Here is a 26,618-nt window from a genome sequence, read left to right as displayed (position 1 = left end):
CGATCACACAGAGACAATTTTTTTCAGCTTCAAATTTGCCTAAACAAAACAAAAACAGCCACAGCAAATGTATAAGGATTTCCACGTGTCTTTATATTCATTCTAATTCAGTAAGAAACCTTCTGATACTAATTTGCTTTCGTGTTTGGATAGGGGACAGCATGGTGCATTACAATGAACTTCTTGCTAGGAACCAGGTTTGGTTTCCAGTGTTCTCAGGGTCTAATCCTCTCTCTAAGACCTGACCCTCAGGAATTCAGACCCAGAGAACAGAGGGACCAGATCTTAGGACCGTGATAACCTCGGGGTCAGGCTTCAGTACCTGCCAGCCTTCTCTGCCCAGTGCTGGCTCAGAGTGGAACCGTCTCTGATTGAAATATTATAAAAACTAAATAAGCAGTTACGTTTCCCACATATGACTCACAACCAAATAGGCACATTCATTTGTTTCTAGTAAATTATGACCTTGTGCAATCAGGCCAGACAACTGCCAGGCACAGAAATGGAAAATAGATGTGGCTGAAGAGAAAAGCACAGAACTTTGGCCAGCCGAGGTTGTCCCCGGCGGGGTGCAAATCCAGGACGCTGACCACTGGTTCCCAGAACACAGGCACAGCTGTCAGGCTCCGTCGTTGGGAAGATGGAGATGAGACTAAGTCACTAGAAAACCACAGTTGGTGTCATGATAGAATAAAGTGAAGGCTGGAGTTGTTTATAGACTTGAGAGGGTAAGACTTTTGGTAAAGAAGATTATAGGCTGAGTCAATGTAGTAAAATCTTCCCATTTGAACTGGAGTTTATGTCTGACATAAACTCAACTAATTGAAAACACATCCATGAGATGATTAAAAACTTTAGCCATGTATTCATGCTGTGAGTAAACTGTAAACTGAAGAGAGATGTAGGCCAAGAAGCAAAACGATTAAAAGAAATATTGGAAAGATTTAAGAAGCTGGAGATTGCTAGTGTGAAGAGAAAAGGCTGAGGAGAAATTCCACACATTTTCAAAGATATAAAGGATGAGGAAGTTTAACTGCTGTTCTCACTGCTGGCTCCTCATAGGAAGTGGAAACAGATGGTAGATAGAGGAAGGCTGCAGAATAATCTGGTGTGGAGAATTTTTTTTTTTTTTTTTTTTTTTTTTAAGGCGGGCACAGCTCAACAGTGGCCCATGCAGTGATCGAACCGGTAACCCTGGTGTTATCAGCACCACGCTCTAACCAACGGAGCTAACTGGCCACCCCCGTAGAATTTTTTTAGAGCCACAACCTCATCTGAAATAACAAGGTGTTGAAAGTGGTACCTGTCTCAGGGTAAGTTCTCAAGAAAAGTTTGTTGATTAAACAACAAAAAGCAGAAGGCTTTACAGGGCTGCCAAATGACACCACTCTTAGGGGGAGGGGCATGTAGCTCTGGATGAGTGAATTCATTAGTTAATTAATGTCATCGAGCATTCACTAAGTATAGCAGGTCCTCGAACAACATCGTTTCATTATAATGTTGATGAGGTACTATAGGAATTTAACTCTTGTTTATATCAGTTAGCCTGTGGTAAGATTGATTTCCTTATACCTCTTTTCATTTATCGTCAAAGGACCTATTGTTGCTGTTAAGTAAGGACTTACTGTGTAAGGAATTGCGTCAGCTCTTAACAAGCTCAGGTGGTAGTCCAAACTACTCGTTTTTCTACCATTATACCAGGGGTGTTAAAGTCACAGGCTCATGGACCCTGTGGAGGTACTTCACACAATCTGTGAAGCTCCTGACCCTGATAGCCAATAGGGTCTCAAAGAAGACCATGACACAGAAAAGGTTAAGACCCAATCTCCCTTTATTAAGCACTCTGATCCAGCCAGTTTTTCAACTCAGTGGGTCCATCTTTTTCTGTAATTCCAAAATTCCTCTCTTCCATTATGTCTCCAGTCTAGAATTTCTTGTGATTTTTATTTCACGAACCATCAAGGGCCAGTCAGCTCCTACCTCTGAGTGGAGCTTTCCCCGACCACCTCTGTACCCCCACCCGAAGTGATGCTTCTCTCCTGCTCTCAACTCAGATCCCACCAACTGTTTCACACATCTGGCTTTAGTCACTGGCTCAGACCTTGTTATTAGTTTCCTATTGCTGGTATAACAAATTGCCACAAACTTAGTGGCTTAGTATGACATAAATTTATTCTCTTACAGCTCAAGAGGTGAGAAGTCTGAAATGGGTCTCAATGGGCTAAATCCAAGGTGTCGGCAAGGCTGTGCTCCTTGTGGAAGCTCCAGGGAAAAAATCAGTTTTCTTGTGTTTTTTAGCATCTAGAGGCTACTTGTATTCCTTGGCCTGTGGCCCCTTCCATTGTTAAAGCCAGCAATGGCTTGTCCAGTCTTTTTCAGGATGCCACCTCTCTAGTTCTGTCTCTTCTGCTCCCCTCTTCCCGATATAAGGACCCCTGTGATTCCACTGTGATAATCTCCTTACTTTAAGATCAAGTGTTTAGCAGCATTAATTCCATCTTCCACCTAATCCCCCTTTGCCATATAACATGCCCACAGGTTCCAGGGATTAGGCTATAAATATCTTTGGGTGGGTGGGCTGAGGAATTATTCTGCCCACCAGAGATCTGTACTTGTCCTTGCTCATACGGATACACCCGATCTCCCCATGCTCCTTGAACATGGGAGGTGAATTTCCTCAGATTTCCCGGCACCTCGTAGTACCTGACAAAGGAGCCGTTAGCTGGGCCGCTAACTTATCCAAGCAGACACAAAAATGACTAATTTAGAAAAGCAACTTGATGCTTCACTCAAGGGCTAATGCACTTTGCATCGTGAAGTAGATCTTAATTCTGAAAGCCTTTATAGGAGCGACGCAGACGGCCACACCTTCTGCACTTACCCGAGTCCGCTGTGTGCAGCATGAGCCATCGGATGGCTACATTGCAGTCTCTCAGGCAGTTCAGGAGCTTTGGGATGTTGTCCAACACCATCTCCTCCCTTAAATAACCTTCTTTCAGGAACTGTAGCACTTGAGCGTGCACTCTTTCACTGACAGTAGCGTATCTGCTTGCCTTTGAAAACAAAAAAACTTGAATTACATAAAAATATAAAATAAAGAGAATTCTCTTGAAAGTGAATCAGATTCAAATAAATCCCTGCACAGATGATACCATTTCTGTATGAGATGAATAGCATATGCACTACAGTTGATAAGGCTCAAAGGCAAGTGCTTTACTGGACATTTTTGAAAAGAATATTGGAGTAAGAATCAAGAGCCTAAAATCGAGCTCTGGCTGTGACATAATATTGTCTGACTTTGGGTTGAACCTTTGCGTATTGGTTTCTTTAAATGTAAACTGGGGACCTGGATCAAGTGGTTCCCACAATCCCTTGTCTCAACTTGGGTGGAAAAGAAACATAAAGCAGAAGCTAAATTGCCTGTTCTTTCCATTATTACCAACAACGGAGGCAGAGCAGAGCAAAACCACTAAAAGATGAGACTTCGATGAATACAGGACAGTTTAACAAAAAACACACCTCAGTGAATCAACATTGAATTTTCAAACCAGCCTTTTGTTTTTTTTTTTTTTTTTTTTTTTTTTTTTTTATTTTTATTTTTATTTTTTTTATTAATTAATTTATTTATTAGTTTCAGGTGTACAAAACAAGGTAATACTTAGACGTTCATCATTTATATCCCTCATACTGTGAACCCCCCTCCCCCATCCACTATCCCTCCGACCTCACACTGAACCATCACATTATATATATAAAATTATAGTTGGCATTCATTAATGTTTAGCTTCTGATGTACAATGCCATGATCAGGTATCCACAGTATCCCTGAGGTGGTCTCCCAAATAGGACGCATGTCCATCGGATACCCAACAAAATCTTTACAACATTATAGAATACCTTCCCCAAATTAATTTTCAAAAGAAAAACCCTGAGGCCATCTTGTGGTTACCAGCTGCTTCCAAATCCCTTCACCTTTCCCCTTATCCCCAACCCCCTCCCACACACCCATCTAACCACTCTCGGTTTTTTCTCTGCGTCCCCAAAACTGACTCTGATTAGTTCATTCACATAGTCTTTTCTTTAGATTCCATATATAAGTGAGATCATATGGTACTTGTCTTTCTCTTTCTGACTTATTTCACTTAACATAATGTTCTCTAGATCCATCCATGTTGCTGCAAATGATAAGATTTCTTTCTTCTTTATGGCTGCGTAATACTCCATTGTATAAATGTACCACAGCTTCTTAATCCAGTCATCTACCGATGGGCATTTTGGTTGTTTCCATATCTTGGCTATTGTGTAAAGTGCTGCAATAAACATAGGAGTGCATACAGATTTTTGAATTGGAGTTTTGGATTTCTCCGGGTAGATGCCTAGGAGTGGAATTACTGGATCATAGGGTAGTTCCATTTTCAGATTCCTGAGATACCTCCATACTGTTTTCCATAGTGGCTGCACTAATCTGCAGTCCCACCAACAGTGCACTAGCGTTCCCTTTTCTCCACATCCGCGCCAGCATTTGTTGTCTGTTGATTTATTGATAATAGCCATTTTGACTGGAGTGAGGTGGTATCTCATTGTGGTTTTTATTTGCATTTCTCTGATGCAAACCAGCCTTTTGGATATTTGGTCATTCTGCTTTACCGAAAGCAAGAGTTCAATGTTAAACACCATTAACCAAGTCAGGTTAGTTTAAAATTATCACTAGGTGCTTCATCAGGAGACTCTGAAGAACTTCTTACAATATCACAAATGAGAAAATGCAATTTTGGAAAGGAACTTTAGTAATGAAAAATTAATGCTCTGATGCCGGTTTAATACGGAAGCATCACTTCCCTAATATATTTCTAGGATATATTCCAAAATTGAAATTATTTTGTGCATTATTAATGGAATTCAATTTATTTGAATAAAACATGCTGGAGTTCTTTGAATCAATATTATTCGATCCACATTGGAAACTCAAAAACTCAGGCAGCCAGGCTGAGGAAGAGAACTGTTTAGAAATACCAAGGATGCTAGAATTTAACTTTAGTTTTCATTCTTCTGTCTATTCAGGTTATTTCCTTCTGTTCTGTGTTCTAATCAAAGAGACACAATGTAGCCATTTAAACTTCACAGAGACAAATGTCTTTAGTCTTGTTAGTTATTTTGCACATCAGAAATGATGAATTTAAATTACAGGGCATATTGCCTACGTTCAGTTACCATCTTCGATACTCATGCTACTAATGAAAACATTCAAATTATAGCTACTGGTGAAAGTAGCTGCATCTATAAGGACACAGTCTTTAACAAGAATACATGAAGTCAATGGGACCCTGTTACTCTGATTCATCTTAGTTTGTTGAATCTTCCTTAGGACCCAAGTCTCCCATCTCCATATATCACATAAGTTAAAAATCCATAATCATCTATCTTATTCTGACGTACAAAATTCACTTTTCATTAATCATTGCATTCATATTTTCGTGGACATCTTCCAAATGCCTTGGGAAACCTACTTAGCTCATTTCCTACCCTATTCACATAGGATGGCAGTTGTTTGAGGATCCTCTCTGAGCAGCCAGAACCTACCTGTTCTCTGACATTTGAAGGGTCTAGGGTATTGTTTAAAGCCGTTTTTGCAGCTTTGTAAGGCTCCCAAGCATCTGCTAGATTAACGGTGATCCCCATGTAAATACTAATTACCTGAAAGAGGAGACATTCAGTCAGTATTCATTCAAGGCAAGGGGCTGGGAAAATGCAAAGTTAGAGAAGACATCGTCCACTCCTTCAAGTTTAAATGTTATGCCAATGAAAACCAATGAAAAACCAAGATTTTCCAGATATATAGGAAGTGTTCTTCCTTCTGAGCACTCTGGAACAAGAGTGACAATGTTGTTATTCATGGAAAAGTAACTAAAATAAACTGCTTTCAAACTTTCAAACTGCTGCGGGTTAGATACTAGATGAAGAAAAATGAAAGGGGACAGAAAAGCAGAATTTGACTTTGACTAGGGAACATACTCAAACATTTTCATCTCAGCCTTTACACTCTAAAAAGTTACTGAAGACCCCAAAGAACATTTTCATTTTATTGTGGGTTATATCTATTGATGTGAATTGTATTACACATGAAAACTGAGAAATTTGAAAATATTAATTCATTTAAAATAACAATAAGCTAATTATATGCTAACATAATTTTTTTCATAAAGAAAAGCAAACTAAAGTTTTCCCAAAACTATCTGTGCGAAAGAAATTGTTTTACATTTATTAAAAAAAATATTTTATACAGTCCCTCGTTATCCCTATTAATGTTTTTCTTTAAAATTCTCTTGGTGCAATACCAGTATTTTCTCACTAGCTTTTTATTGGTTGGCATTTGCCTAGCATTTACATTTATTTTTATTCCATTCCTTTCACTGTGCCAGGGTGCTTTCGTAGCAGCATATCTTGTAAGTATCATGTAACTGGATTTTGACCTTCCCTAATACTAAGCGTTCCTGAGTACACGGCATTATGGTCAATGCTTCTTTATTAACTGTAAGCAAATGAAGCCAGACTAGCACAGTTCTCTTCTTGGCCCCTCAACTCCTAGCTCATGAGGATGATTCATTCATGCACGGGAAACATCATCTCTGAACGGTAGTTTGTTCTTCTCATCAGTAAAGTTCCTCATTCACATCCCTCATCGCAGAGAGTTTGTGATTCAAGCTGGTAAGAAATGATGAAATAGTCTGCTCTCTGAGAACATCATCCAATTCACTGTACTTTGTTAAAACCTCTGTGTGCAAAGGAAACATTTCATATGTAACTATGTTATGTCAGTTTTACTCCTTGAAGAATTAATATTTTTAACGGAAACATTTAAAAAGTTACAAGCACATCCCTGCAACAATGTAAACCTTTATAGCCCCATCAATATTAGCTTATAGATAAAACTTACTATAAAAGTGAAATTCCTATTCATAAAATGACAAATCAGATGAATTCTGCTAGCTAGGATTCATAAAAGAGAAAAGGATAGAGAAATCCTTCTGTAACTTAGTTGTAATCTCTGTAGCTAAAGAAAGATACATTTTAATACATGGTTTTACCTTGAGAGTATCTATTTAAGAAATAAAACTAATAGGTTCACCAGGAAATTTCACTGGCTAGTTTATTCCTTCATGTTATGATTTATACAATTCACAACACACTTAAGTAATTTTACCGAAGTGATTTTACGTCTCACTGTTTATAACATTATGACCTCTGGGTTATAGGCCAAAAGAATGGAAAAACCAGTTTTCTGAGAAGCTTCTTACAGAGAAAAAAGACTAATAGTAATACTTGCCCAGTTATCTGGAAAGTACTTATCCACTATCTCTCTCATTTTTGCTTGATGGGTATGAAGAATGGAAGGATCAAAGTAGAGGATGACATACAGCATCGCAGCCTGATTGGCCAGGGCTGTACTGCGGTGCTCCGGCAAAGGATATGCTGAGACCTGCAATACAGAGATGAGACCCGGAAGAGGCAGCCGTTGGTAACACATGTGCCAATAAAGGATCTAGTTCCAGAATACATCAGTCTCTAAAAGTCTGTGTCCTTGAAGGATCCTGGACACTGGAAGCAATTGTCAAGATTGTGGCACTGCTCACCACAGCCTTCCTTCTTATTCCTAACCCCACGATACTATTCTCTTCCTTCCAGCCCTTGACTCTGCTGCAATTCTAAGTCTTTTCCTTAAAAAAAAAAAAAAAAGTTTTAACCCTATGTCTCCCAGGAGTTGTCCATTTCTCTACCTTCCCCACCACAGACAGTCTCTTAGAACTGCCAGAGTCCATACACACTTTTGCTATTTACTCTCACTTCCTGTTTATTCTTTAACTCACTGAAATTTGACCTTCACAATCACCCAATTCAGTGGCGTTTTTTTAGTGCTCTCACTTACACTCTTTCAGGAATGAAACTCTCTCCTCTGGTTTCCCAGACACCACTCTTCTACTCAGTCTGCTTTGCTGGCTGTTCTCCTTCTGCCTGCCTTTTAAATGCCTGTGAGCCCCAGGGCTCCATCGCCTCATGCAAAAGGCATCTTTGGCTGCAGAGCCTATATCACCTCAAGGACCATAAGCAGAAATGGAGGAAACTGTCACACAGAGACAGAGCAATGTCACATGGACTATGCAAACCGGAATGTGGTCAGGTCTCTGGAAGCTCCTGAGGCTACAAACCAGAAAGCCTTCATGTTTCTCCCATTCGCCCAACCTTTCTCTCTCTCCAGACTGTTCTCTATAACATGGCAGGAGAAGGCTGCTCCAAACTCCAAATTTTGCATGTTGAGTCCAGAAACTGTGTCTCAGGCCAAAGTACCTGGAGAAGGGAATCTGATCCATCTTCGGTCAAGTGACTGCCCCTGGTCCAATTGGCCGGGGATGGGAGAGGTGCAGGGCAGAGCTCGGGGTGGACACACAACACAACCACAGCTTAACCCATGTTAATAAAGGTCATGGTGCCAGGAGAAAAGTGAAACACACTGCCCTGAGACATGGACAAAATGGACCATGTAAGAGGCAGAAGGGGTAACGGTCTTACTGGAGTAAAGAAACAGCATGGGCTTTGAAATCACACAGACCTGAATTCAATTTTGGTTCTGCTATCTCGTTGGGTGACCTTGTGTAAATTACTGAAGCTCTCTAAGCCTTATTTTTCTCAACGGCAACATGAGGATAATGTTGCCTACTTTGCAAGATTACTGTGACAAATACAGAAAATGATATACAAAAAAACCTCCTTTGATTCTGGTTCACATTGAATTCTTGAGAAATGGCAATAAATATGGAGACCTGGTATCTATAGGTAGCTCCTGATTTTGAGGTGTCTTCAAAAAAACTCTTTTATTTACCCTTAACATATCCACATAGAAAACTAACAGGTTACCTAAAGAACTGTACAGAGCAGGTGTGCTCTGTAATACATGATACCCAGTTATCACAGGCCCAGCTCTTTACTCTCTCTGGTAAGAAAAATATAAATCATACATAAAATTATGTATTCTTCAGAAAAAGGTCAAATGGTAATTTTCTTTGGTATCCTTGTAAGTAAGTGAATGAAACACAATCTGGGGAGGAAAGTGAGAAACTTTCATATGCTGCAGGATCTTTACAGTCCTGCTCCTACTGCCCTCTTTGCCTGGACTCCCCTTGTGTCCCCTTTGTCACCTGTTGCAATCTAGCTTCCCGTTATAAGCACCACAGCACCTGGTGTGTCCCCTAAGCTAACGCTCACCTTGCTTTACTGTAATTGCTTTAGTTGTCGGTCTTCTTTCCTCAGCTACAAGCTCACTATGTGTAGGGGCCGTGGCTTCCCTTCATCGGTGATGGGTCCCCAGTATGAGCCCATGGAAAGGCACATAACATACACTCAAAGACTATTTCTTAAATGAGTGACTAAAAGAATGCATCTTCTTTCCAAATACAGCTCAAATCCCATTTCTTCCCTGAAATCTTGATTTCTGCCCAAATTATTATACCCCTTTCCTCTACCATCCCAGACCACAGCTTAAAAGGTTTTAAATAGTTTTTGGCTGCTTTTACTCGTTGAAGGAAGGAGTAATTGAGGAGGAAAGTGAAATCAGTCTTTAGAACTCCTAAGATCTTAACAGACTGAATCCCCACCTGGTTGTAAATATCATCAGATCTTAGTCGACCGATGACCATACTGATGAAGGATTCGTTGATAGGCACTCTCTGGAAATAGCTCTCAGGATAGTTGGGTGGTCTTTTGGCTCCTGGTTGGCTGGAATAACCTGTACTTCGAAGCAGCTTACAAATATCATCCATGTTTGAATCAGCAGAAGATCGAGCAGCACTGAGTCATGGTTACAAGGGGAAATAAAGGGTCAAACACACACACACACACACACACACACACACACACACACACACACATTAAAAACTCAGAAGTCCAACAAAGCAGAAGAATTTCATTATAATTTGACTTTATATAGTGTTAGATATGACCATGGGTCAATTTATATCCTTAAGATTCAAAATTATATTTTCAAAAAGCCTGTTATAGCAAACAATTAAGATGGGTTCTTATTTGTAAATATAGTTCTATTGAAAGGTCCACGATCCCTTTTGCAAAATCCATGGGGCTGGATTTGTTTCAGAATATAGCATTTTTCAAATATAAGAAAGTAATATGGTACGTAGATCATGTACGATATAATACTCCACTGGGGTCTCAGCTGGCATGCCGTGATCAACACACATTAATATTTCTGCAGTAAAATTTATGAATACTCACAAGTGAGATAAATAAAACTACCTATGGCCTCATATCTACTGCGGTCAGATTTTGATGCCATATGATTTCAGGTTAGATCACGTTTTGCTATTTTAGGAGTTACTCTGTGTGCCACTGTGTGTGTGAGCACGTATGTGTATGTATGTATTTCCGAGCTCTTTAGATTTCAGGATTGTGCATGAGGAATGTGAACCTGTACCAATGTTTCATAAATTACAAAATAACTTTAAAAAGTATGTTAATTTAAGGTGGAATATACACTAACTGGTTTTTCCTGCCAAGGTGCACTTTCTATAAAGACTTAACCAAAACCTGTGATTTTCACCATCGACTGGAGTAGTAATCCCTCAGAGACTCAAAGAATCTTAGACTTGAAGATGGAGGTCATCACAGAGCAGGTGTGCTCTGTGATACATTGGATATCCTATCAGATCCTATTAGATAGAAGAATCTCCTTTACCACAACTCCGACTTGCAATTTTTCAGTGACACTGCAATAATGGATCCTTGCATTCTAATGAATTAGCTGCTGTACCCAAAGGAACAAAGCCCCATTGTGAAAGCTGGGCTTGAGAAGCAAACTTTTTTTCTTCTTTACATTGTTTATTGTTGTTGTTCTTCCCAGGAACTTTCAGAAATATCGGTGAGGCCATTCAAAGTTCATTTTTAAAAACATGGATGTTAACGCAACTCATGGTCAAACTGATGTAAATGAATTATGCATGCTGGTGGATACTCTCTGCTCATATAATAAAGCTGAAAGGAAGCAGGCTAGTCGAGTAGCTAAAGATTAATTTACTGCTGAGGAGGCAGCAGTACCAGGTGTCTCTGAAAATATGTCCCCAATAATCTCTCTGTTGAGGATCTGACTCCTTGCCCTATTTATTTTGTCCTAATTTTCAAGTTTAAAAATGTTAATTCTAGTCGGCACATCTTTAGCCCAAGTATCTGATTCCTGCTTACTGACTGTTTCTGACATTGACCTTGTCTCCAGATTTTGACTCATGAATTAAACAAATTGAAATCTGTGTGCGAGGTACCAGAATTACAGTTGGTTAAGGTGACTTCTGTGTTTTTAGGCCTCTACTTCTTGAAGTCACAGCTCTGTATAGACATACGTAACATGATCGTGATTTGTGCTGGTGCTTGTTTTGTTTTTGTTTCACACATAGATATAGGTGAGAATACACTTTCAACCTGACCCCTAGTGATAACTTTTCAAAGTCCTGAAAAACAGAAAACTCAATTCATTTCCTTACATCTGCCAGGGAGTAGTATTTGAAAACTTAAAAAAAAATCCAAAAAGAACATTCATTAGACTTCCAAAATTCCCAAATATAAGACGAAAAAAATTCAGATTCCTGAGGTACCATCATGGGCATAATAATCTATATATCACAAATAAGCTATAATATATAGATTATTTTGTATATAACACTGTCATTAATTTACACATAATATTTTACATCTAATGCTATCAATACTATATGATAGCTAATCTATTATGATGATACTAGGTTGGTCCAAAATTAATTGCGGTTTAAAAGGTTAAAAATAACTGTAAAAACCGCAATTACTTTTGCACCAATCTAATATTATAGAGTAATTGCTGTATTTGTACATTATGTTCAAAAGGGATAAGAATCCTTTGCATCCTAGATCATATTGCTGCTGTTCACAATAAAAGTAGTATGGAAACCTACACTGCATTTTACCAATAGCTGTGCTTTTGGTAGTCCCAGCCCAGGGATACCTGTATCGGTAGTAAGAAACCAGCATTCTCTCTCTGACTTCTCCTTCAATCTTTTGATCAATGACCAGCAGCATAACTCCATACAAGTACAATGCTTCACACTATGAAGAGAAAAAGACAATGGTCAGACTCACCACAGTGACGTTGATAATGCTTAGAAAGATCACTTTGCTCCTATTCCTCCTAAAAGCTTTGTATGACAAAGAGAATGCAGTTTTCCCCCAAAGCGCTCTCAATTATACAGAATGGGCTTTGAAGAGTTCATGAAAAATAAATTTTAAGAAGGGGAAGGGGCATATAGTCAATAATATTGTGATAAGTTTACATGGTGACAGATGATTACTAGAATTAATGGGGTGATAACACTGAAAGGTATAAAAATGTCGAATTGCTATATTGTACTAGCGTGTACTGAAACTAATTTGAAAAGAGAAAACGAAAAATGCTTCCCAGTCTGGTTCTGTCTTTAAGCTGAAACTAATAAAAATGATCTTTAAAAATAAATAAAGAAATTTTAACTCACAGTAATTATTTTCAGTTGGCCTTCTTTTGGTATTTTGCTCAGGATAACAAAATGGAATCCCAATATAATGAATAACTCTAAGTCATTCATTTACTTAACAAACATTTCTTAAGTGATCACTATGTATGAAGTACCAGGACAGATGCCTGGGATGAAGCTCAGAACCTCCACATAATATTTATTCACTTGTAATTCTGTTCAATGTCTACTATGTTTTAAATCCAGATACAGACCTGTGAGAAGATAATCATCAGTTTATTTTGCTTTGCTTTAAAGGGTATTGTGTATGTATCTGTGACTACAGGGGAAAAAAAGTGATGCTAAGCTTGACATTCTTTTCTTTCTTTTTTTTTCATTAGTTTCAGGTACACAAAAGAATGTAATAGTTAGACATTTATCATTTATATCCCTTACACAGTGACAACTCCTCTCCCCCCATCCACTACCTCTCTGACACTGCACACTAAGCTTGACATTCTTGAATTTCTATTTTACATGGTCACTGTTACTTACTAGGAGTTGTTTTCCATCTTCATTGAGAAGCACGCTTTCTAAGGTTTGCTGGATATAAATACCTTCATTGAGATCATCTAGATATCTAGAAGTGAAACCCCAGAGCAAGTTATTCATTGATAATGAAAACTTTAACATCTTTGAAGAAGGAAAGCAAAGATTTTCAAAAGATAAGGTAAAATACCAGGCATCCTGGCCTTCAAATAGTTCTTCATGATCTTAAGAACAAACTTGTGAGCTGAAACTCATTGTTATTAGGGCCAAAGGTTGATATTTATGTCTACTGCAAGTAAAAGAAATATTCCCTAGTCCTGATTTTATGAATTACAAATATCTTAGGAGTAATGGCATAAGAACATGGAATAGTTTAAAAGCTAATGAGTAATGCATTGTTAAGGGTGGGAAGAAAGAGAATATTGTGTGGTTAGGGATAAGGAAGGCTATGGTTACCAATGCTACAAAAACACATTCCTTTTTTTTCCATTTCTCATATGTAATATACTAGAATATCATCATAAACTATAGGATTGAAAGCCATATAACTTAGTATAAACCAAGATTATTATAATACTTCACAAGAGCAGGAAATTATAATAAAACTCTAAATATTTAAAATGACTAGTGCCACAGAAAGTAAAAGACAATTAAGTATGGTAGAAGCTATAAATTTTGTAGTAATTGAGAAAGATGTACACATTCTAATACGTCCCCTTTCCTTCTCCATTAATTTACTATTAGAATAAGCTATTACTAAATTAATCAATACCTGTTTAAGTCTACAATATATTTATGCACACTTTGAAATGCTAAATAAAATCTGGTCACAATTTCTATGTTGTTTTCACGAAATTCTTCATCTAAATCCTGTAGCTCTGGCTTAGCTTCCAGTTTGCTTTCCCATAATTCTGGACCCTAAGAAGAAAAACACATTTATGTGAAACGTCAATAAATATAATACTTGTTGGTAGAAATTTCTAAATAGTGTTTTTAAAATTTGTTTTTGTGCCTTAGAAGGGATGTGAAAAATTGAAAGCAGAGCAACAGAAAGTAATGAAGATAAAAGAAGCCTAGATACAAAATCCTTTTGAAAGAAATGAACTTGAATTGCAACCATGATTAGCATGCTTTCAAGTGTGGGGTGCTTCAAATGTGAAATATATTACACCAACATTATTTCCATAAAATTTAATTACATTGTGTTAGGGCTTCCTTTATATTATTTTCGAGTTAGTTAGCTGATACTAAATTTGGTTTAAAAGCTTTCCTCTTTAACTCTTTCTCCATAATGACTTAACCTCTCAGAGTCTCAGGGTTCCTAGAGAAAGCATGCTTTTGTAGAAAAGACAGTGATAAAAACGCTATAGGGGAAGATTACCTTAAAATAGCTGAAATCAAATATAATATCTCCATATTTCTGTTGATCTGCTCGGTCTTTTAACCTGAAGACAGCAGGAATAAACTCAGACAGTCTCAGAAGTTCAGCAATGATGGCATTGCCACAGGAAACGATCCTTAGGATAGCCTGGCCACAGAGGTTGTTCTCAGCTAGGAAGTCCAACATCGTGAGGATCATGAACTACTCAGTGCCCGGCTGGAATGTTTAACTGGCTTCAGAGCTGGGGTCTGTCAATCATTTGATGAACCCAGGTCTGCGGACAGACTGACTGCTCCATTAAAGAAACTGTATCCAAAAAAAAGGATGAAAATTTCCATTTATTTAAGGAAGCATGTGAAACATACATAATATTTTTCTCCCAAACTATCCCTCCGCCCAAATGACTTCTGATATGCCGGGGGGTGGGGGGGAGGGCATTTATTCTCTGTTCTTCATGATTTCCATGTGGAGGGACTCTGCTAAATTAACACTCTTGGTCTCTTTCTCAGCCCTTTATTCACTTCTCCCCATGAGGAAAGACATGATGTAGCTGATTTCTGAGCTTGGGAGAAGGAACCCCTGGGCATGTGTGGTTCAAATGTGTCCTAAATTGGGCACTGATTATTAAACCTTCCTTATAGGAACCATGTCACTTGTTTTACCTTTGGGAAAAAATAACTGTGTCCTAAACTCCACTAGAATTCGGTGAGGGAACAACCTTTAAAAATGTTTTTCTCACATGTCAAGTATAGGACGTCCTTGTTATCAAGGCTAGTACATACCTGACAAAGGCTATACACTGACTCTCAACTAAGGACAAATATTTCATAATAAGCAGTGGAAAAGTTTCATTAGGAGTGTACCTTGAAATGACATAATTAAGACTGATGAAAGTGAATTTTATACTTAACAAAATTTAGAGTAAAAATGCAACAACTCTGTACTGATTCAACGGACAAGCCAAGAATGAATCAAAAGTTTATTTCACCAGATTGTAATTTTGATTATACAATGTCTTGTACTTCATAGTGGACTTGCGTAGCATTTTGTTTAAAAAGGTAATTTTTGCAAAAAAAGTTTCAAGACATCATTCATTTTCCCATAGTCCTCTCACAATTCTTTTTCAAATCATTATCTCTTGAAGTGTTAATTTGTGTCATAACCTTTGTTGCATTTCTCTCCTCTCATTGTTAATTTAGCTAGGTCATCATTTGTCAGCTGCATGGAAGCCTGAATTATTTTTCAACTTCATGAACAACTGTGTCTTTCCCAACATTTGCACTTTTACTTTCCCACCTCCCTGAAGCTAGGTTAGACATGTGACTCAGCTTTGACCAATGAGATATGAGGAAGTCTGTAGTACTTCCAGGAAATGTTTTTTTCTCCTGCTACAAGGAGAGGTATTTGAAAAGAAATTCCTCTCTCTCTGCCCTGGCTATCCCCCTTATTCTTGCCTTTGAATCTGGTCCAATGAACATTTGATGCCCAAAGCCACAGTAGTCACCTTGAGACCATGAAGTGACAAGCTTAAGAGAAAAAGCCATGAACCTGAGGATTGTGGGTGGAAAGACAGAATCTAAATTCTTGTTGATATTACTGATTTGTTGGTTCCTTGATTCATTTTAATCCTCGTTAAATGAATTTGAACTGTTTACAGTATATTGACTGTTAATTGGGTTTTGGATTAGTGGCAGGTCAGAGTATTCCTACTGATACAGATTCATTCCTTCAACAAATATTTAAACCGTGCCTACTATATGCCAAGCACTGTTTTAAGACCTGAGGATAATGTAGTGAACAAAACTAAGTTTTTGCTCTCATGAGGCCTACATACTATTGGGAGTAGGAATGAGATGAACAAAAAAGTATGTTATGTGTCAGGCTGTAATAATTGCTATGAAGAAAAGGCATGATAAATGGACGGAGCGTGTGCTGTTTTAAGTAGAGTGGTTTGTGAAAGTCTCCCTGATAAGGTGATATTTGAGCAGGGATCAGAAGGAAGCGAGGGAGTGAGCAGTAGGGTATGTAAGTGTGGCCAGCAGCCTCCTAGATGATCCCCAGTGACATCCACCTCTTTATTCATGCCCCGTGTAGGACCTGGCATGCAGGGTCTCAGCTCCCGCTTCCGGCACAAGAACGCAGGATATGGTGAGGCCAAAAAGGAATAACAATGGAGCCACAGATAGGCGAGTCATACCACTACATTCTCGCTGGTGGCTGGTCGAGACACAAAAGGAAACATCTGCCAGTACCCCAACAGGGGTTCTTCCTACACCCCAGTCTTGCTGGCAGCCGGGCGAGACACAGGAATTAGGATCAACACGATCCGCAATCCACAATCCACTTGCTAACCGCATTGACTAGCCGCAATCCACGCTTGCTAGCGTAGCCACGGCAGTTATATTAATGACTAATGGCTAACTGGTTACAGCTGATGGCCAACTAGTCACACCTGACGGCCCTCTACTACTCAAGCCAGCACCTTTCCACGTAAGGTCAAGAGCCTGGAAACTGCTCTCTGGGACTCCGTCCCTACAGGACCCTTCCCTTGAGTGTGACTTATAGACTCCCTTCTATAGTCCAGAAGATGCCAGACACGGAAGGTATCACTTCCAAAATTAGATTGCAAAAAGACTGTGACTTCTAGCTTAGGCACCGTCTCTAAGGTGCCTAAGCTTAGAGGTGCCTAAGCTCTACGCCCTAGAGCTCTATGCCCTAGGAAATCAGGAGACCCCATTCCATTATGGGCTCTGTAAGGTTTTGATTTTGTTTTTTCTGTGTAAGAGCAGGGGCAAAACAGGCTCCTCGGAACAGATTCGCGAAATGCAAAGGTCTTTGGCACCAGCACGTCACAGGTGAGGGGATTAAGGAGCAGAGACCGGCAACGACTTGCCCAAACTCACAGCCCATGGCAGAACTAGAATTCAAACCTGAGCCCGTCAGGTTGCAAAAGCGCTCACTAACCATTCAGTTTTCTCGAGAGTAAATGGGGGAATAGCGACGTGCACAACACATTGCTCCCGGACACTTGGGAGGACCAGAGGCGGGCCAAGCAGCTGAGCATCACTTCCTAAAGCGCCCAAGCGGCGTGGAAAATTATTTCCATCTAAGTGGAGATGAAGAGCCTGGACTGCAGCCCCTGCCCTGGAAAACCCCTGAGTCCTCCACGCCGGGCTCCTGCACCCCGCCCCACCCCATGCCACCGGTGTCCCCTCGGCCAGCGCGGCCCACCCTAGGGGGCGGGGGAGGGGCAGGGGGCCGTGTGAAAAGGGGTAGACAGCACTGACTCCACTCACCTGTTATCTGGGCCGCACCAGGGCGCACGCGCGGGGCCGACGACGCGCGCGGAGTGGGCGCTAGGGCCCCCACTTTGCCCCTCCGCAAGGGTCCCCCTTCTAACCCGCAGCCGCGGATCCTCAGCGGGCTAGGACCCCGGCTACGGCCGGGCCGCCCTGGCAGTCACGTGACCGAAGGGGCGGCGAGCAGGGCGGGGCGTCATGTGACCTCTCGCCGGCGACGGCTGATGACGTCTGAGCCCGCGCGCGCGCTCTCCGTGTCAGCTTCAGGGGAAGGGAGTTGAGGGAAGAGCTGGGCTCTGGGTGCGGGACTCGGGGTGCAGCCCGACGGCGCCGGGTCGGGCACCCAGGTAAGGCAGGCGCGGGAGACGGTGACGGGGCAGTGGCGGGACGTGTCGCCTCCCTCTCGGGCTCTCCGCGGGTCTCCTGAGCTGGGGCTTGTCCACCTGGGATATGGTCCTGGGTCTTTTTCTGACGCCTCGGCGATGAGGGACACTTCACTTCCCTCTCCGAGACCCGGTCTTTCCGTCCTGCAGCCCTCAGTGGAGGGGGACGAGGTCACAGACTCCTGATCTACGTAAACGAGCGCGGCGCTGCCTTTACAAGCAGGGCCTGGGGCGGGGCGTTGCCATCCACCCTCGGGGCCTCGGGTTCCCTTTTCCTCGGGTCAGTGGTGGGGAGGAGGGGAGGGAGTGGGACCGGGGCGCCGGGCACCAGTGGGGGGCTCTGTCGGGGACCCGGAGAGGGTGGTGGCTGTGGTTACCCGCGGCACGTCTTCAGGGATCGCCCGTTTCGTGGGAGGAGCTGTTTTATATGCTGCGGAAGATGCCAGCCGCTCCCGGGGGGCAGGCATGGCGGACTTGTGGGCAGATGGTGGTGCTGAGGTTGATTGTGTTTTATAATAGAAGGTGTGTGTGTGTGTGTGTGAGAGAGAGAGAGATGCAACATGAGGGAGAGACCAAACACTTGCCTGCATAGACACGAGGAGGCTTCAAAAAGAAAGATGCATCTTTGCATCGTGACAAAGGAGATGCCGCTCTGGCTAAACCTGTAGAGGCTCCCCGGCCGGAAAGGGGCAGCACCCCGTGTCCGTGGTCTGCTCTGCGCCTACCTCTGCACCGTGCGAAAGGCCAGAGGACGGAGCAGCAGACAAGTACTTGTGCAGGAGCTGATAACTGGTTCTGCCAGCAGAGGACGCGGCAGAGCGGATGGGGTCTGAAGGTTTGGGCCGCCCCCTGCCTCCGTCCACTGCGGGTGGCGTGTTGTTGTTAGGAGGTGGGGCCTTTGGGAGGTGCTCAGGTGAGGCGGGTGCAGCTCTCATGGATGGGGTGCGGGCCTTTATACAGAGGCTCCAGAGAGGCCCCTTGCCCTTGGTGGAGGGTGCTGGCTGAGAGCCAGGAAGGGGGCCTTCACCAGAACATCACCATGCTCGTGCCTTGATCTTGGACTTCGCAGCCTCCAGAACTGTGGCCAATAAATGTCTGTTGTTTATGAGCGACACAGTCCATGGTATTTTGTTACCAGCAGCCCAAATTGCCTGAGACAAGGCCTGTCGGGAGGCCAGATAACGTGCTAGGGGAAAACGCAGGAAATGCGTAATCATGTTTTAAATTTTCTTGGAGACCATAGGTACAGAGAACACAAAGATCATTGTGACCTAGGAAGGCTCGAAGAGGAGGTTGGTTTAAACCGGTGTGTCTCAACTACTAGGCGACTGGCGTTTGGGGCCGGGAAGTTCTTTGTTTGAGGAGTTGTCCTGTGACTTCCGTACTTAGCTGTACTTCATGGGAGGAATAGGGAAAAGGGTGTCTACTCCATCTTTCCGCCCTGTCCATTTTCTTTGCTTCCCAATCTGAATATTTTCCCCTGAAATACTCCAGAATTACAGAAGGCGGTTTTCCCTGGCTTTCTGGAAGTGTACAGCTTCACTGGAGTGACTTTGCATTCACGTAGTAAGGATAGTTATCATGTGTTAGACACTTCCCAATTTTCCTGGATTATATTAATACTTGTATGCATTGTGTCTTAGCTCCAGCTGCTGTTTGAAAAAATAACATAGACTGGTGGCTTAAACAACAGAAAATTATTACTTACAGTGTTTGGAGACAGAGTGCTGGCATGGTTGGACACTGGGGAGGGCTCTCTTTCAGGCTTGCAGACGGCCACCTTCCCCCCTACTTGCAGTGTCCTTACATGGTAGTGAGGGTGAGGGGAAAGAGAACACACACTCTGTCGTCTCTTCCTCTTCTAATAAAGACACGAATCCCATCATGAGGGCTTTACCCTCGTGACTTCACCTAAACCTAATTATCTCCCCAAGGCCTTATCTTCAGACACCATTACATTGAGTGTTAGGGGCTCAGTATATGAATTTTCTCAGTATTCTCCATACTTGTTTGATCCTAAGAATCATCTGGCGGACTTCATAAAAGTATAGTTTCCTCAGAGTGTCCACTGGAGATTATGATGCAATACATCTGAGATAGTATCCATAATCTGTAGTTTTTGTATTTCTACTAATTCTTAAGCTCAGATAAGTTTGAGAAAACTACAACATTTAATTTATCCTTAATAACACTGTGAAATAGATATGATGATCTGCTTTTCACATGGCAGCAAACTGCAGGTAGAGAAGTTAAGCGGCATAACCAGCCCATGCAATCAATTTTCAGTGGCATGGACATGATGGAATTTTCAGACATCTGTGTCCATTGTCCATTCTCTTAAGCATTACTCTATTGTTGCGCATCTTATTTTAATGATAAAATCGATAGCAATATTTGCTCCCATTTTAAAAGATGTATGTGCTGGGGATTATTCTGAGTGTTTTATTATTCAGTACTGGCCGTAATCCTTGAGGTAGGCACTGGATCAGGTAGGCACTGGGTCATCCCAGTTTTGCAGAAAGGGGAAGTGAAGCGCTGAGAGGTTAAATCATTTGCCTAAAGTCATTCAGCTACTTATGTAGAAAATCAGGCTTTGAATTTAGGTAGTCTGGCTCCCCAAGATGCATGCTTAACCCCTGCTCTATATTGCTTCCATCTTCTACTTTTTAATGCAACTCATGTTTATTTTAATATGAACATGTTTCATGTTTATCTGTGAGTAAAATTGATATTCCAAGAATATGTGCCATTTATGCTGTGGCTTTGCTCCCTCTTGTTTACCCACTCTGGTTTATATATAGTACGCTTTGATGATGGTGTCTCTGGAACCGTGGTGTTTAATGCAGCAACCTCTAGGCACATGTGGCTGTTTAAATCGATTAAAACGAAATGAAATTAAAAACTTAATTCCTCAGTCATGCTGTCCACATTTCAGGTAACCACTAACTACCTATGCCTTGTGGTTTCCATGTTGGACAGTAGATTGTAGAACATTTTTTGCATGATTAAAAGTTCCATTGGACAGCAGTGTTCAAGATAATTTAGACTTAAACACTATCATGAAAATGATTCTTAAACACTATCATAGAAAAATGATTATGCAAACCATACCTATCATGTGATCCTTGCAAGATTGTGTTTTTTGAGTAACAGTTGGTATTATAATAGGTAAACCCCAAAATCTAAATGGCTATGCACAATTGAAGTGTTTATTTCTTTCACACATGGAGCCTGATTGATGGGCAGTTTTCCTCTAAGCAATGATAAAGCTCCTTCCATACAGTGAGTCTCCATCTTCAGTATATTGCTTCTATGGTCACTGCCTGCCTGTTCCAAGCTGTCAAATGAGAAAGAGTATGGGAAAAATGTGTGGATTTTATGGACTGGGTCTGGAAGAGGCTCATGTTTCATGACCTTGAATTCAGTCATATGGCCGCACCTCCCTGCAAAGATGGCTGCAAACTGGTCAAGCTGTATGACCAGGTTGAAGAGGTATGGATTTGGTGGGCACTGAGCTGGTATCTGCCACAATGTCCTGTCTTTAGCTTACCCTGAGGAATAATCTAGAAGCAGTCCTGAGAAGCTTACTATTGCATTTATTGTAAGGATATTATTAAGGATGTTTTTCATTTTTCAGTATGACTCACGTTATCTCATTATCATGACCCATGCCGCTTTGATTGCCAGGGGCATCCTTATTTTTCCTGAATTTCCTGTGTGCTTTATGGAGAAAGAGAATCCTGTAACTCACTTTTCATTTGATTGTCAAGACGCTCATAGCATAACAAGTATAATACTGGGTGGAATCCTAAAGAATACTAAACGCTGCATGATTGCTTTCTAATGTCATGTACTTGGTTTTCCCTTTAATCTGTTTTTTGATTCTGATTTTAAATGTTTCCATCTTATTGCATGTATGTATATTGTGTGATCTGTTGCAACTTGTTTCTTGTAATACCGTGTTTCCCTGATAAAACCTAGCCGGACCATCAGCTCTAATGAGTCTTTTGGAGCAAAAATTAATATAAGACCCAGTCTTATTTTACTGTAATATAAGATGGGGTCTTAATACTATACTATACTATACTATACTATAATGTAATAAATACCGAGTCTTATATTAATTTTTGCTCCAAAAGACGCATTAGAGCTGATTGCCTGGCTAGATTTTAGTTTTGGGGAAACAGGGTAAAGTGAGATTGGAAATAAACACTCTTTCATCCAAACGCAAATGTTCAAAAATCATCATTGGTGACTCATCGTCATATTTTCTTTCTCGTTTGGTGTAAAATTTTAACACCACAGAAAGTCCTAGAAAAGAACATAACAAGAAGCCTCGTTCCACCATTTGAATTTTACCATCTGTAACATTTTGCCCTATTTGCTTCAGGTCTTGATTGTTAAGTTTTAAAAAATAAAGCTAAAAATCCTATTTGACTGACCCTGACCCAATTGAATTCTTTATCCTGCACTTAAAACCCTGTCAGCTGATGGTGGTTAGTGCCATTTCAGTGCCAAAAGGAACCCCAATTTGGAGTGCAGTGAAGAAGGAAGCTTTATTAGTGCGTCCAGCTCAATTGCGATCCAGCACAGCTGTGAGAACAGCATGACTCTGGAACAACTCAATAGTGTGACAGCTCAGTTATGAAATAGCACGGCCCTGAGGCTGCCCTGGGGTGAGTGGTCCTGGGATGAGGCCTCTCTGGCCCGGTCCGGTCCAATCCTGTCTGGTGCACTTCACCCGTCCTGCTCTGCTCTGGGTGTTGCAGCTTCAGCCTGGGAAACGCAGCCTTCAGTCTTTGGTGGAAAGGGATATTGCACTCTCTGAGCCAGAGGGGAGCAGACTTATATAGAGAAAAAGACCCTGCTGCCCAGTCCCTGATTGGTCCATTTTCATGCAAATGTGGGCTCCACATGCTCACAGTTTGGTCCCAAAAGCACTGCCCTGATTGGTGGTAATGGAGCTTCTCCGTTTGGATGGTGAAAATGCTAGTGAGGATGTAGCTGCATGGCTCCGATTGGATGGGCAAAGTCTCAGTCCTATTGGTTGAAATACAATTCCAGGAACCCTTTTATAAAGGTGGCTCAGATGGCAGGAACACAGTGCAGGGAGGCAGGAAGCTTCTCCCACGCTTCTCCCTGAAGTGTGGTTTGTGTGAGAGGCCCCAGTTTGGAAATGACTGCTAGGCTCTGTTTTAAAATTTGAGCCCAGTTAGCCGTCAGGAACTCTTCTTGGTAGCTATCTTCTTTCTTGGGGTCGACAACCCTCTACCCTATGCCCCAAAATATACTAAATATTTATTAACTGAATGATTTAAATTGATGAGTTATATTGTGGATATTGTCTGTGGTAGACTAACACCTCAAAAATAGAAATCAGTGGCGTAGGCATCTTCTCTGCCCTTCCCTTTATACCCTGTGTCTTTTTTAATGAGTCTTTGAATGTGTCTTTTTTAAATGATTGACACAGTAAGGCACTCAATGTCTATTGTTGAATGAATGAATGAATCTAATTAAAAGGACCAATAATGAAGAAACTGTTGTGGTCAGCTATGAGATAAAGGTGGTGGCAATGGAGAGGATGGAAATGCCATAGATAATAGATAATAGTTCCCCAGGTCCTATTGCTAATTAATAGTATACTGTATGCTAGACCACACTGTGTTATTCCTTCCCATTTTAAAGATGGTAAACTTAGATTCGGAGAAGTTTAAGCAAACTGCCCTGGTCACTCAGTAAGTAGTGAAGTAGCAGAGCCTGCATTCATGCTATGTTTAGATGACTTTAAGCAAACGCCTTGTTTTTCCTGCTGCCATACAGCCTTCCCATCCCTCTAAGCCTGTGTGAATTTTCTCTCTATTTTCCTAGTTGGTTTCAGTGGATTGAATTTCAGGTGGTTTCTGAATTAAGCAAAGATGTCTTTATATAGGTAGCTTTACATAAGTGTTCCAAAGCTTCAAGTGTTGGTGGTTGAAGGTATAGATTAGGGAGTGTTTAACATGAAGGTAATAATTGAAACCGATATAGTGGATGAACTATCAAAAGACAAGAGTTTATAGAGAAATTCTGCTTTTACTGAAACAGAATATGTGATCTCACCAAGTCTGTAAATCTGTTAGAACCCAGTGGAGCTGTCAGGAATAGATATATTTTTTCAGTTTTCAGAATTTAATATGCATAGATGTCAGAGAAGTTAAAAATTACAGATTTTCAAACTATTTTGTTATTTTTGCGTTTTAGAAAAATACATCAAATAAGCAGTGTACTTTTTCTAACCCATTTATGTTTTAAGTTTGTAAGAACTGTGCTCTTGTTCAGTTCTTCAGAGAATCAAGGAATCTTTTGGAAGAGAGTATTCTCCCTCCTTTAAAAAGGGAAGACCGTTACCTTCCCCATATGTTGAGTGAATCTATATTTGGTGGCCCAGGTGATGGCATAATGCTTGGGTATCCTTCAAGGAATAGAGAATGTACATAATAGTGTGGCACTTATGGGAGCTTGGATACATTCATATGGATGTTTATAGCAGTTGTATTTTCCTATGCAGTTATTCTAACTCATAAATTTTGTTTTATTGTGTTTGAAAACTTAGGTAATAATTTCAAGATGCCAGGACGTTCCAGTTCAAACACAGGTTCAACTGGTTTTATATCCTTCAGCAGTGTAGAATCTGCTCTCTCCTCCTTAAAAAACTTTCAGTCCTGCATCAGCTCTGGAATGGACACAGCTTCTAGTGTTGCTTTGGATCTTGTGGAAACTCAGAGTAAGTAATAATTAAAATGTATTTCTTTTGTGTTTACTTTGAGTAACTGGTGTGGTAGCCTTAATATAGGGATGCGAGGTATTGTTCACCTTCTGTGTATCTTTGGGACGATCATTTAATCCCTCTGGGCATCTTGAGGGATTCCATACACCGCATAATGATGTACTCAGGGTGAAATGAGATTGGCTCATTCATGTGGGTTCAAACAGTTAGGTGCCACCAGAAATTGCACTAGAAATTTGTAGGCTAAAACATGAAAGTTCTTGACCTCAAGGAGCTTACACAAAAGTATGTGACATTTGTGACTTTTACAGTATACAAATGCACTTGATAAATGATTTTCCAGTAATGTAACTATATTTTGTTCGTGCTTGATTACCTTCTAGAAAGACTAAGTTTATGCTTGGGGTACTGCCGAAGGGCCTCTACAAAGGAAGACGAATTCAGCATTGATGAACTTGACCAACATTTTTTGATCAGAACATCTAGAAAGATATTATATGCTCTCTTTGGATTAGAGTTATTTATGTTATGTTACATGGAAATGGGAGCAACATAATCTTTTTTGTTTTCTTTTTGATATCATTGGTTTTCAGCAACATGATTATGATGGGCCTTGGTGTGATTTTCTTTGTTTATTCTGTCTGGTGTTTTTTGTACTTTATAGATTTGTGGGCTTATAGTTTTATTCACATTTGGAAAAATTTCTGCTACTGTTTCTTCAAATACTTTTTCTGTTCCTCCTCCCTTTCCTTCTGGGACTCCAATTACGTGTTTGTTAGACTGCTTGATTATGTCCCATAAGCCAGTACGGCTCAGTTGATTTTCTTCCCATTTTTTTCCCCTCTGGCTTCAGTTTGAATAGTTTCTATTATTATGTCTTCAAGTTCATTACTCTTATCTTCTGCAGTATCTAATCTGCTGTTAAGTCTATTAAGTAAATTTTTAATTTCAGGTATTGGATTTTTTAGCTCTAGAAAACATAAATAGAATCTTATTTCCATCTTCCATTTCTCTCTTTATTATGTTCACAATTTCCTCTATATTCTTGAGTATGTGGAGTTATAATTACTGTTTAATGTCCTTGTCTGCTAATTCTGTCATCTCTGTCTGTTCCTGCTTTTTGACATGGATACTGTGCATTATGTTGTTGAGTGTTTGGATTTTGTTATCTTACTTTAAAGAGTTTTGACATTTGTTTTGGCAGGCAGCTAAGTAATTTATGGATTGGGCTGATCCTTTCCAGGCTTTTTGTTAAACTTTGTTAAGTGGGTGTAGTGTAGGTTTACTTTAGGGCTAATTTAGCCTTGTTACAAAGCTTGGCCTTTCTGGAGTCTCTGTTGATTGCCCAGAGGGTTCTATGAGAGGGCTCTACTCTGCTAGATGGAACTTGAATGTCTTCCGGTCCTGTTCAATTCTGGGAATGGTTTACCTCACAGCTCCCAGCAACGTTCCTCAGCAGCTTAGGTTTCAGCATCAGGCTCAAGGGGGTCCCTTTGCGGGTTCCTAGAGCTCGTTCTCTGCATACATAGCTCCCTCCTGGGGCTCTGTCTCTGCATATGTAGCTCCCTCCCCGGGCTCTGTCTCTGCATACGTAGCTCCCTCCCAAGGCTCTGTCTCTCAAACCCCTGCTGCCTCAGGCTTCCTGGACCCCAGTCTCTGGCTCCGGGGTCCTTCAAAACGTCTGTGCTCTGCTTGGCTTCCTCCTCCCTGGTGCAGGGAGGAGGG

The 26,618-nt window shown here is 40.9% G+C and overlaps 2 protein-coding genes across 8 annotated transcripts in view; one reads left to right on the top strand and one right to left on the bottom strand.

Moving 5' to 3' along the window:
• The window catches only part of WASHC5 (WASH complex subunit 5), a 56,144-nt gene extending 38,219 nt beyond the window's left edge, over nucleotides 1-17,925 (bottom strand). The window contains exons 1-9 of the mRNA XM_081070294.1: nucleotides 17,742-17,925; nucleotides 14,446-14,751; nucleotides 13,837-13,982; nucleotides 13,071-13,155; nucleotides 12,035-12,135; nucleotides 9,648-9,840; nucleotides 7,325-7,477; nucleotides 5,581-5,694; nucleotides 2,882-3,053 (exon numbers count right to left, since the gene is read on the bottom strand). Coding sequence (XP_080926420.1) covers nucleotides 2,882-3,053; nucleotides 5,581-5,694; nucleotides 7,325-7,477; nucleotides 9,648-9,840; nucleotides 12,035-12,135; nucleotides 13,071-13,155; nucleotides 13,837-13,982; nucleotides 14,446-14,643 — 1,162 coding nt within the window. The 5' untranslated portion in view covers nucleotides 14,644-14,751; nucleotides 17,742-17,925. The remainder of the gene's footprint in view (nucleotides 1-2,881; nucleotides 3,054-5,580; nucleotides 5,695-7,324; nucleotides 7,478-9,647; nucleotides 9,841-12,034; nucleotides 12,136-13,070; nucleotides 13,156-13,836; nucleotides 13,983-14,445; nucleotides 14,752-17,741) is intronic.
• Nucleotides 17,926-17,950: 25 nt separating this feature from the next.
• Nucleotides 17,951-26,618, top strand: part of NSMCE2 (NSE2 (MMS21) homolog, SMC5-SMC6 complex SUMO ligase) — a 215,696-nt gene continuing 207,028 nt past the window's right edge. For 6 of the 7 annotated variants that reach the window (XR_013994796.1, XR_013994797.1, XM_081070979.1 and 3 more), the window contains exons 1-2: nucleotides 17,958-18,091; nucleotides 24,720-24,890. Coding sequence is in view for 5 of the 7 variants with exons in the window: in XM_081070979.1 (XP_080927105.1) it covers nucleotides 24,734-24,890 (157 nt within the window). In the remaining 2 variants the exon portion in view is untranslated. Of the gene's footprint in view, nucleotides 18,092-24,719; nucleotides 24,891-26,618 lie in introns of all 7 variants that reach the window. The other variant, XM_081070980.1, reaches the window with a different exon arrangement.

This window comes from Rhinolophus hipposideros (genome assembly GCF_964194185.1).
Source record: "Rhinolophus hipposideros genome assembly, chromosome: 13".
Taxonomy (NCBI): Eukaryota; Metazoa; Chordata; class Mammalia; order Chiroptera; family Rhinolophidae; genus Rhinolophus; species Rhinolophus hipposideros.
This window is presented reverse-complemented; position numbering and strand designations above follow the sequence as displayed.